The 10,444-nt window shown below is 35.1% G+C and overlaps 1 protein-coding gene across 1 annotated transcript; it reads left to right on the top strand.

Annotated features, from left to right (window-relative positions):
• Window positions 1-468: 468 nt before the first annotated feature.
• Window positions 469-2,948, top strand: LOC114712460 (BTB/POZ domain-containing protein At1g55760). Its single transcript, XM_028897008.1, has 4 exons — window positions 469-961; window positions 1,067-1,212; window positions 1,771-1,889; window positions 2,105-2,948. Exons 1-4 carry the CDS (start codon window positions 843-845, stop codon window positions 2,702-2,704), a joined length of 984 nt encoding a protein of 327 aa, XP_028752841.1. The 5' UTR covers window positions 469-842; the 3' UTR covers window positions 2,705-2,948.
• Window positions 2,949-10,444: the final 7,496 nt, after the last annotated feature.

Raw genomic sequence — 10,444 nt, 5'->3', positions numbered from 1 at the left:
TCTTATTTATTTACAAAAGAATATCTAAAATTTTAATTAATTTTTTATCATTAATTACATATTAGATCCTTACATTAATTAACTAACATTTTTTCCTTCACATCTTTTTTTACTCTTCATAAATTGATGATATCAATGATATTTATTTAAAAAAATACATTTTTTATGCTCACTTTTTAATTTACATCAGAGTACCAACAAAGCAATACTTTGCTTCAAAACGAGAAAGACTAAAATATTCTTTCTCGCCTCGCCAAGCCATCAATCAAAATCCATTTTAAACACGTCTATCCTCAGATCATCATTTTAATTCATTAACCTCAGATCAACTTGACCATTAACTATCAACTTGCCAGCATGACGCCTCCATGTCGACATCGAAAATGTTGACGCTTCAATGTCGACAGTTTTAAATACGTCTCTCGAAATCCCAAACTCCAACTACTACAAGTAATTCCCCCCTACACCATCCAATCCCCGATAGACATCTTCACACCAACCGTTCAAAACTTCCCCATCGATCCTTCGTTGTCAGCTCTCTCTACCCCGCCCCCCTTCTAATGCCGGTCAATCCGAAATCACTACATGAAACTGGAATCTAATCAAATCCTGCATATTCATCCCGGAAAAGAAAAAAATAATAATCAAGTCCCAGATAGGTTACTATTGACTATTTCCCTGGGTTTTTATCAGAACAAGGAATTACCCAGAAGAGAAACAGAGTGAGGAACAGAAACAGAGTGTTGTTTTTGTGAGTGCATAGTTCAGAGGAGGAAGGAGACGACCTGGGAAAGCTGGATTGCATTCATGAAACCATAGCTGCATTTGCTTTTTGTCAGAGGATGGGCGATCCAGCGTACAGGGTGGAAACAACCTCACGTCTTGCCCAATGGCGAATCGACAACTTGACTTCCTGCACTTACCGCAAGTCTGATCCTTTCAAGATTGGCATGTGGAACTGGTATTACCACGTTCTCATTCATCTGGTGCATCAGAAAATTTTCCACAGAAATGGAAGGAAAGTTTGCCACTTTTGACTTTTGAGTGTTCTTCATTTGAATTGCAGGCATTTGGTTCTAGAGAAGAACAGGGGCATGTTTGTTAGGTTATACCCAGAAATGTCCAATCTTTCAAGAGAAAAGCCACCCATTGTATCTCTAATCTTAAGGGTTGTTAATACTTGTGGAGATCGCAAGGCCATGACTCACTCAGGTAATCAAATTATTGTTGGGTTGTTATGTTTTTCAGTTTAGCTCTAATACAGCATAAGTTACTGATCAGAAGAATAGCCATACTACTAAGTCTCCAGCTTAACTTATAACTGTATTCATTGTTTTGATTCAGCCCCTAAACTTTACCTCCCAAATTCAGCTCCATTCAGTAAATTAATGAACTGTTGGATAGATCATTGCTGTCAGTCAGATACGTCAATTTACGAAGATGATAAATCAAAATGAAGATGATATGTTAGAAACTAATTTGCATGAAACAAGCTTAAGACCAAATTATAACTAAAAACAAATTTAAGGGATAAAAATACTGAGGTGATAGTTTTTAATGTCTTCTAAACTGGGTGGGTTAGATATTGCACTCCTGTTCTAAAGGATGAGCCGATGAGGTATGGATTTGAAACAGAATTTAGGAAATTCCTTACTTTTCACTCTCCTTTGCGTGTTCTCATGATACTTCGATGATGGTTTACCAGTAAGAAGTTCAGGTTTTGCGCAATTCGTTCAGCATTTGCTTACTCTGAAATAACTTGTGACGCAGAAATAAAAGACAAATTGATCAAGCCCAGTGAAGACTTCGTTTGGGCAATTGAGGCCCCACTGACTGGAAAATTCATTATTGACGTTGAGTTCCTGGATTTGAAGACGGCATCCCCCAAGGTTCACAAATCTTTTTCCTTTTATTGCGACTAGGCATCCTTTGCAAATGATACTTATCCTAGGACAGATAGAATGTGGCAACAATTAATATCATTATCATCACCACTTAATTAAACCTCCCAACAATGGTGCAGCATGATCATGGCAGATACGCATCTAATCCTGCGTTAATACTACTAGCATATTACCTTGTGCACTGTTTTGTCTTGAAACAGGATGAACCTTGCTCCATCTGGGATGATCAAATTTTGCAGAAAACCTCCAATGAAACAGCCCTTCAATCCCTTAGTCGAATGCTAGCAGAACACATCCACACGGACATCATGATCAATGCTGCAGATGGAAGCATCCAGGCACATCGCGCTGTTCTTGCTGCTCGATCGCCTGTCTTCAGCAGTATGTTCTCATATAATCTTAAGGAGAAAGAGTTATCTGCTGTAGACATCCCAGACATATCAGTTGAAGCTTGCCAAGCCTTTCTCAATTATCTTTATGGGAGCATCAAGCATGAAGAATTTCTGACAAATCGGCTAGTCCTTCTCTATGCAGCTGATAAGTATGACATATCTGACTTGAAAGAGGCATGCCATAAGAGTCTTCTCAAAGATATTGATTCCAAAAATGTACTTCAGAGACTCCAACATGCTTCTTTATACGGATTGCCGGAATTGAAGATGAGCTGTATGCAATATCTTGTGAAATTTGGTAAATTATATGACATTCGAGATGATTTCAAAGAATTCATGCAATATGCAGACAGGGATCTGATTGCTGAAATCTTCAATGAAATTATCACTACCTGGAAAGGATTCTGAAGATCTTCCGGTTTCAAATGGGAGGATCTAAAGGTGTTTCCTTACAAACCAACCAATTAGGTTGTTTAATATATGTTCTGCAGGATTTGTCACAATGAAATTCTTTTGTTCAGATTGAATTTTTTCACCATTTCCATGTACATATTATTTTAGGCTCTTTAGCCTTCATATGCAAACCAAGCTATTGTTTTTCCTTTTTTTTTTTTGGGGGGGGGGGGGGCGCCACTAAGCTATTCTTGTTAATGAAAACACAATTCTATATTACATAGAACTTGTGTAATGCAGAAGTCTTTGATGTTTGTGAATAAAGCATTTTATTTTCCAAGTCAAGATGACTGTACACTACCTTATTCAATAACGACGGACACAATAGCAACACCTAACAACATATACACGGATAAGGATCGGGGAGATAATGAGATCAAAGTTTATAATGCATCAATTGAGGCAAGAATAAATCATGTCCAATATCAGTTATGAAACATACTATTATTATCACTTGCCATGAACCTTGCTTACGAACTCCAACATAGTTTGCATTCATTTAACATCGCAAGTAAAAAAGCCTTCTTATTTGTTTGTTTACATCAACAACATGCAATCAAATATGAATGCACAACTCTAAATACCAGCGCAATATCGGAGAAAACACTTAAGCAGGTAGCAAAATCAACATGAGCATATGACAGTAAGGAGTGTGAATGCCATTTTTACCTTTATAAGAAAATTGTGACATTCTATTTGCACACACGGAAGATCTTGTGAATTCACTAGATTTGAGGAAATTTTAACAATGGTAGAGCTAAAACTTGGACAATGCCTTCTGAACTTCAGGAAGAAAGTTTCTTCCAAGTCCCTTTATTTCCCTTGTTGTCCTTTTGATCTTGTCTCATAAAGCAACATGAGGATGACAAAAAAAGTAATTTGGAAAGTTTTCTACATATCCTTCTAAACAACAGATTAATATTGGGGAGTATGACCCTAAAGTTGTTTAGGGATGGGATTTAAATTTGGGAAGGACACCTATGATCGACATACCAAAAACCAAGTTTGAGTTTTTCTTAGAATTAAGGTACTGATATGGAATAGAATGAGCTAAAATTATTCAGTTTTACAGTCAGGAACATGATGCTCTTCTATAACTTGCATAGTGATATCACAGAGTGGCCCAGAGCGGCAAAAAAAGGGGAAAAAAACGACAGTGGACTAATATGCAGATTAACATAGATAATTAGGCAAACATGTCAAGGGAATAGCCTATCCGTCGGTACCATCTAATTGGACCAAGTCATCCATGGATCAAAGGAGTCAACACATAGGGACAATGGCAGAGGACTTCAGGACCATAACAGAAAATGTAATGAACCTTCTTGACATAAAAATAAGGGCAAATTGTTGTGCCATGTCCTTGCTGCGTATTAAAAATAGATCACTAGCTATCCTTCTTGTTCAAAGTATTGTGACTTCCCTTACTATTTTATAATACATCAAAAAGAGCTTCATTCCCTGACATTTAATAAATAAGAGCCATTTGGATAATGACAAAGAATAGACTGGAAGAAGGAATGAAAACAAAATAATGCTGAGGATTAAAATAAGCCGGTCTTCCTACTTTCAAAAGTAATGGAAAGAGATTAAAAATGTTAAATAAATGGACATTAATAAGGGCAGAAATAGATAAAAGATACAGGGAAAGGGGAATGGCAAGGGAAGTTTCTTTTTTCAACCGCACAAATAAAACTGCATTCACAGCTCTCCACTGTTCTACCAATTTCCAATAACAAAACACCTATATGGAGAAGATGAAATAGAAGACATCAACGTTTGATTTGAACGCGAATTCTGTTGACGGGAAAGGTTCTCTGAAGAGTACAAGAAGAAGATATGAAAAAAAAATGGTACACGATGTCTTCAAGGCATGGACAACACTTTTATTTAGACTTAATTTGCCCCCATCTATTCCTATCTTATAGGGTGCAAGTTGGGATGCCTGGTGAATTTCCCTCAAGATACAATGAAGACCCTTGATTTTAGATTGCACTTCCAAATTCAAGCAAAGACAACAATGGCTTTCACAAAGTGATAGTTTGACTCTATCTCTGCGTGCACTCAAAGACAAAGGCAATGAGTTTGATCTTAGTGTTTTTGTTCTATTCTCTCCAAATGAAGTGATGGTGAAGGGTTTCTATAGAGCATGGAATGATGCCTTGAAGAGATACCTTTTAGAATAAAAACTTATTAAATAAAAAGTCACAACCACATGTTGGTTCATGAACCAACATAATTTAAATAAATACAATCAATTTAGTATGTAGGTTCATTTGATGTTTTAACTTCCTACATGACCTTTTGTTAAATACAATGTATTTAGTATCTAGGTTCATTTAATATTTTAACTTCCTACATAACCCTTCATATAAATATATTAAGTTATATGAAGACACAACCCTTCAAATAAATTTATTAATTTATATGAAGACATAACCCCTCATATAAATTTATTAATCTAATAAATTTATATAAGGACATGACTTTTCAAAAAACACATCTCTTCATTTCAAAAATATTCTAACAATCCCCCACCATTTTTAAAATGAACCCAAACTCTTATCACTTTAGAAATCTCATGTTTTCAGTAAAGGTATCTCAAGGATTTGAACATTTACCTAAGCAAGACATGGTTTCACCCATCCGAAATAATATGGTAAACTAAGCTTTGAACCAATTATTTTATATGAACAGGTGTGCATGACTTACGTATGGGATTTCAAACCACTGTATGCCACTTAAAATGACACGTTTATGGCCTTGTGTCAATATTCTTTTCATGAAGAGTTTTCAGAGTCAAGCTCTTAGACTCTTAGAAGCGGCCCCACTTCACTCTCATATAGGTAGACTCTATCAAGAGCACCAACATGATTAATGCTCCAGCAAATATATGCTTATAGGTCCATTAAGAGCCAAATTAAAGCTCAACCCTTCCCCCTTTTAAATCTCATGGTTACCAAGTACTTTTCAACCTTGGGATGTATAAACATGTCAAATACTTGCAATCACTCTAATAGCATACTTTCACCATTGAACTCAAGACCTGATATGATGGTCAAATGTGAGTTGGGTTTCTGCTATCGGTGATCAAGGTTTATAGGGCTTCAATCCCATCCCTTTTGATGTTTTCAACATCATTTCCCTTGCTAAACCTTTCGTCAAAGGATCTGCAAGATTTAATTCAGATCTTATATAACTTATGGAGATTACTCCATTCATAATTAGATCTTTCACAGAACTGTCTCAACCCAATATGTCGTGATTTCTCATTATAGACTTGGCTATAAGCCCTTGAAAGAGTAGACTGACTATCACAATGGATAGACATTGGTGCTATTGGCTTAGGCCCTATAGGAATTCCAAGTAACAAATTTCTAAGCCATTCCACTTCCTTACTACTTGTAGCCAATGCTATAAACTTAGAATCTATGGTAGAGTCTGCAATGCAGGTTTGTTTCTTAGATCCCCAAGAAACAACACCCCCACCTAAAGTGAAAATCCATCCACTTATGGAAGCATGATCCTCTGAGTAACTTATCCAACTAGCATCTGTATATCCTTGCAAAATTGAAAGATTACCACTATAAGTCAAACTATAGTTGACTGTTCCTTTCAAGCACTTTAGCACTCTATCCATAGCATGCCAGTGATTTTGACTTGGATTGCTTGTGTATCTACTTAACCTTTCCACAACATATGCTATATCTAGTCTTGTACATGTCATAGCATACATCAAGCATCCAATTACCTTTGAATAATTATGTTGTCTCACAGGGCAACCTTTATTTGGTGCTAATTTCATACTGGAATCAAATGGAGTAGAAACAGGACAACAATCAAAAAAATTAAACTTCTTTAATATTTTCTCAATATAATGAGATTGTGAAAGACCAAAACAATTATTATCCCTAATAACCTTGATTCCTAGTATGACATCTGCTTCTCCCATATCTTTCATGTCAAAATTTTTAGACAAAAACTTCTTTGTTTGATTTACTTCATTCAAATTGGTGCCAAAAATTAACATGTCATCTACATATAAACAAATCATGACACCTTTCCCATTATGAAATTTACTATAAACACATTTGTCAGATTTATTGATTTTGTATCTATTTGCTAGAACTACCTCATCAAATTTTTTATGCCATTACTTAGGGGCTTGCATAAATCCATAAGGAGACTCACTTAACTTACACACCTTGTGTTCCTGACTAGGAACCACAAATCCTTCTGGTTGTGTCATATACACTTCTTCTTCCAACTCTCCATTAAGAAAAGCTATTTTAACATCCATTTGATGGATAACAAGATTGTATGTGGAAGCAAGTGCTATTAGCACTCTGATTGTAGAAATCCTTGCAACCGGTGTATATGTATCAAAATAGTCTATTCCTTCCTTTTGTGTAAAATCCTTAGCAACCAACCTAGCTTTAAACTTATCTATAGATCCATGTACTTTTAATTTCTTTTTGAAAATCCATTTACAACCAATAGGTTTAGAACTAGGCGAGAGGTCTACTAATTTCCAAGTTTTATTTCCCATTATTGAATCCATTTCATCTTGTACAGCCTCTTTCCAAAAAGTTACATCTTGAGACTTTATAGCCTCCTCAAATGTTTCAGGATCATTTTCTAAATTAAAACAAACAGATGAACAATTTTCAATTTCTTCCCTTAACCTCTCAACAAGAAACATGAAGAAATCTGAATCATAAGTTTTTGCTTTTCTAGCCCTTTTACTTCTTCTAAGTTCTATTTCTTCTAAGTCATTGCCAGTAGATATATTCTCCTCTTGATTTGTTTTCTCATTGAAATGAGAAACACCATTGGATTTAAGAATTGAGTTGAACCTTTCTTCTTGAAACATTGCATCCCTTGATTCAATGACTTTGCTAACAGGGCATGAATCTTTTGGTTCAATAACCAAGAATCGATATGCCTTACTATTCTTAGCATATCCCAAAAAGATACATTCAACTCCTCTTTCACCCAATTTCTTCCTTTTGGATTCTGGAACTTTAACTATTGCTTTGCATCTCCAAACTCGAAAATAATTGAGATTGGGTTTTTGTTTCTTCCATAATTCATATGGGGTTATTTTGTTCCTTTTATTAGGAACTCTATTTAATATATGACATGTAGTTAGCAATGCTTCACCCCAATATCCATTAGACAAACTAGAATAAGATAACATGGCATTCACCATCTCAACTAAAACTCTATTTTTTCTTTCAGCTATATCGTTTTGTTGTGGGGAATAAGGAGTAGTTACTTGATATATTATACTAACAGACTCAAAATATTTTGGATCAAAATATTCTCCCCCTCTATCAGTCCTTAAATATTTTATAAAGGTTTCACATTGAAGTTCTACTTCAGTTTTAAAGATATTAAATTTGTCCAAGACTTCATCCTTTGAATGCATTAAATAGACATAACAATATCTAGTGCAATCATCAATGAAAGTCACAAAATACTTTTTACCACCCAAAGTAGGCCAACCATGCAAATCACAAATATCAGAATGAATCAATTCTAATATTTTAGAACTTCTTTCTACTCTAGGAAAAGGTTTTCTTGTTATTTTAGTTAACATGCAAGTAGTGCAAGAGTCATGATTAATAGCAGCTTTTGGAATCAATTCAAGTTTCATCATATCATTCATTTTGCCAAAATTAACAGGACCCAAACGATAATGCCATAAATCACAAAAGTCAATAATATAAGCAGAACTATAAATACTGTTATTAACTTTAGCAACATTACATTTAAACATGTTGTCACAAAAATAACCCTGGCCCACAAATGTTCCACCCTTAGTGAGAACAAACTTATCTCCCTCAAATACAGACTTAAAACCAAACTTATTAAGTAAAGGTACATAAATTAAATTCTTCCTAACTTCCGGTACATAATAGACATCTCTTAAAGTAAGAGTTTTCCCAGAAGTGAATTCAACTTCCACCGTCCCTTTGCCCTTGACTTGGACAGTTGATGCATTTCTCATATAAAGTACATCCTCATCTTCCTCCTTCAATGTTTTGAAGAAGTTCTTGTTTTTGCACACATGACGTGTGGCACCAGAGTCCACCCACCATGATTTATCATTATCAATTAGGTGGATTTCAGAAATTACTGCCACAAAATTGTCTTCTTTTGCAGATGACTTGTTTTCTTTCTCTTTCTTCTCTTTGAAAAAAACGACAGTCTTTCTTGAAATGACCACCTTTTCCACAAAAGGAGCAATTACCTTTCTTTTTCTTATACTTGTGACCATCCTGTGCTTTGGGTTTGTCTTTATCGTTCCCTCTTTTCTTTGAGGTCTTGTTGGACCGTCCTTCCTCCACCACATGTACCTTCTCTTGAGTATTGGCTTCCTTTTCAGCGTCTTGCTTTCTATACTCCTCTTTTAAACGAAGATAATTTCCCAATTGTTCAAGAGAGATATCTTCTTTTTTTTGTTTGAGACTCTTTTTGAAGTCTTTCCATAAAGGAGGAAGTTTGTCTATGATTGAGGAGACAATAATAGACTCATCCATATGCATTTTATGTTAATTGAAATTATTCAAAATATGTTCAATTTCATGTATTTGCTCCATGATAGATTTTCCATCAACCATTCTATAACTATTGAAATGAGTGACAAGAAATTTCTTACTTGTAGCATCCTCTTGTATGTACCTTGCCTCAAGTTTGTCCCAAAGATCCTTTGCAGAGGTTGTATCTTGATAAACATCAAAGAGAGCATCACAAAGGCTGTTGAGGATATGTCCATTGCAAATGGAATCATCATTCTCCCACTTTTGTCTCTCTCTTATTTCAGCAATAGTTTCATCCTCCTTCTCTTGAGGCTTGGGAATGTTGAGAACATAGGCCACGTTTAAAGTTGTGAGAAGAAATTTCATCTTCCTCTGCCATCTCAGAAAGTTGCCTCCTTCAAATCTTTCCAACTTCACAAAATTTGCAGTCAACTCCTTCAAAGAAGTCATTTGTACTTGTGGATTAAGCCTAAAGACTATTGGCAGGAAAGGTTCTATGAAGAGTACAAGAAGAAGATATGAAGAAGAAATGGTGCACGATGTCTTCAAGGCGTGGGCAATACTTTCTTTTAGGCTTAATTCGCCCCCACCTATTCCTATCTTATAGAGTGCAAGTTGGGATGCCTGGCGAATTTCCTTTAGGATACAATGAAGACCCTTGACTTTGGATTGTACTTCCAAATTCAAGCAAAAACAACAATGGCTTTCACAAAGTGATAGTTTGACTCTATCTCTACGTGCACTCAAAGACAAAGGCAATGAGTTTGATCTTAGTGTTTTTGTTCTATTCTCTCCAAATGAAATGATGGTGAAGGGTTTCTATAGAGCATGGAATGATGCCTTGAAGAGATACCTTTTAGAATAAAAACTTATTAAATAAAAAGTCACAACCACATGTTGGTTCATGAACCAACATAATTTAAATAAATACAATCAATTTAGTATGTAGGTTCATTTGATGTTTTAACTTCCTACATGACCTTTTGTTAAATACAATGTATTTAGTATCTAGGTTCATTTAATATTTTAACTTTCCACGTAACCCTTCATATAAATATATTAATTTATATGAAGACACAACCCCTCATATAAATTTATTAATCTAATAAATTTATATAAGGACATGACTTTTCAAAAAACACATCTCTTC

This window comes from Neltuma alba, unplaced genomic scaffold, assembly GCF_004799145.2.
Source record: "Neltuma alba isolate B1F8T4 unplaced genomic scaffold, ASM479914v2 tig00011361_pilon, whole genome shotgun sequence".
NCBI lineage: Eukaryota > Viridiplantae > Streptophyta > Magnoliopsida > Fabales > Fabaceae > Neltuma > Neltuma alba.
This window is presented reverse-complemented; position numbering and strand designations above follow the sequence as displayed.

Excerpts from the sequence above, each read along its gene's own strand:
- LOC114712460 (XM_028897008.1), top strand. The coding sequence starts at position 843 with ATGGGCGATCCAGCGTACAGGGTGGAAACAACCTCACGTCTTGCCCAA. Across the intron at positions 1,213-1,770 it reads CAAGGCCATGACTCACTCAG|AAATAAAAGACAAATTGATC; the intron begins GTAATCAAATTA and ends CTTGTGACGCAG. Across the intron at positions 1,890-2,104 it reads TGAAGACGGCATCCCCCAAG|GATGAACCTTGCTCCATCTG; the intron begins GTTCACAAATCT and ends GTCTTGAAACAG.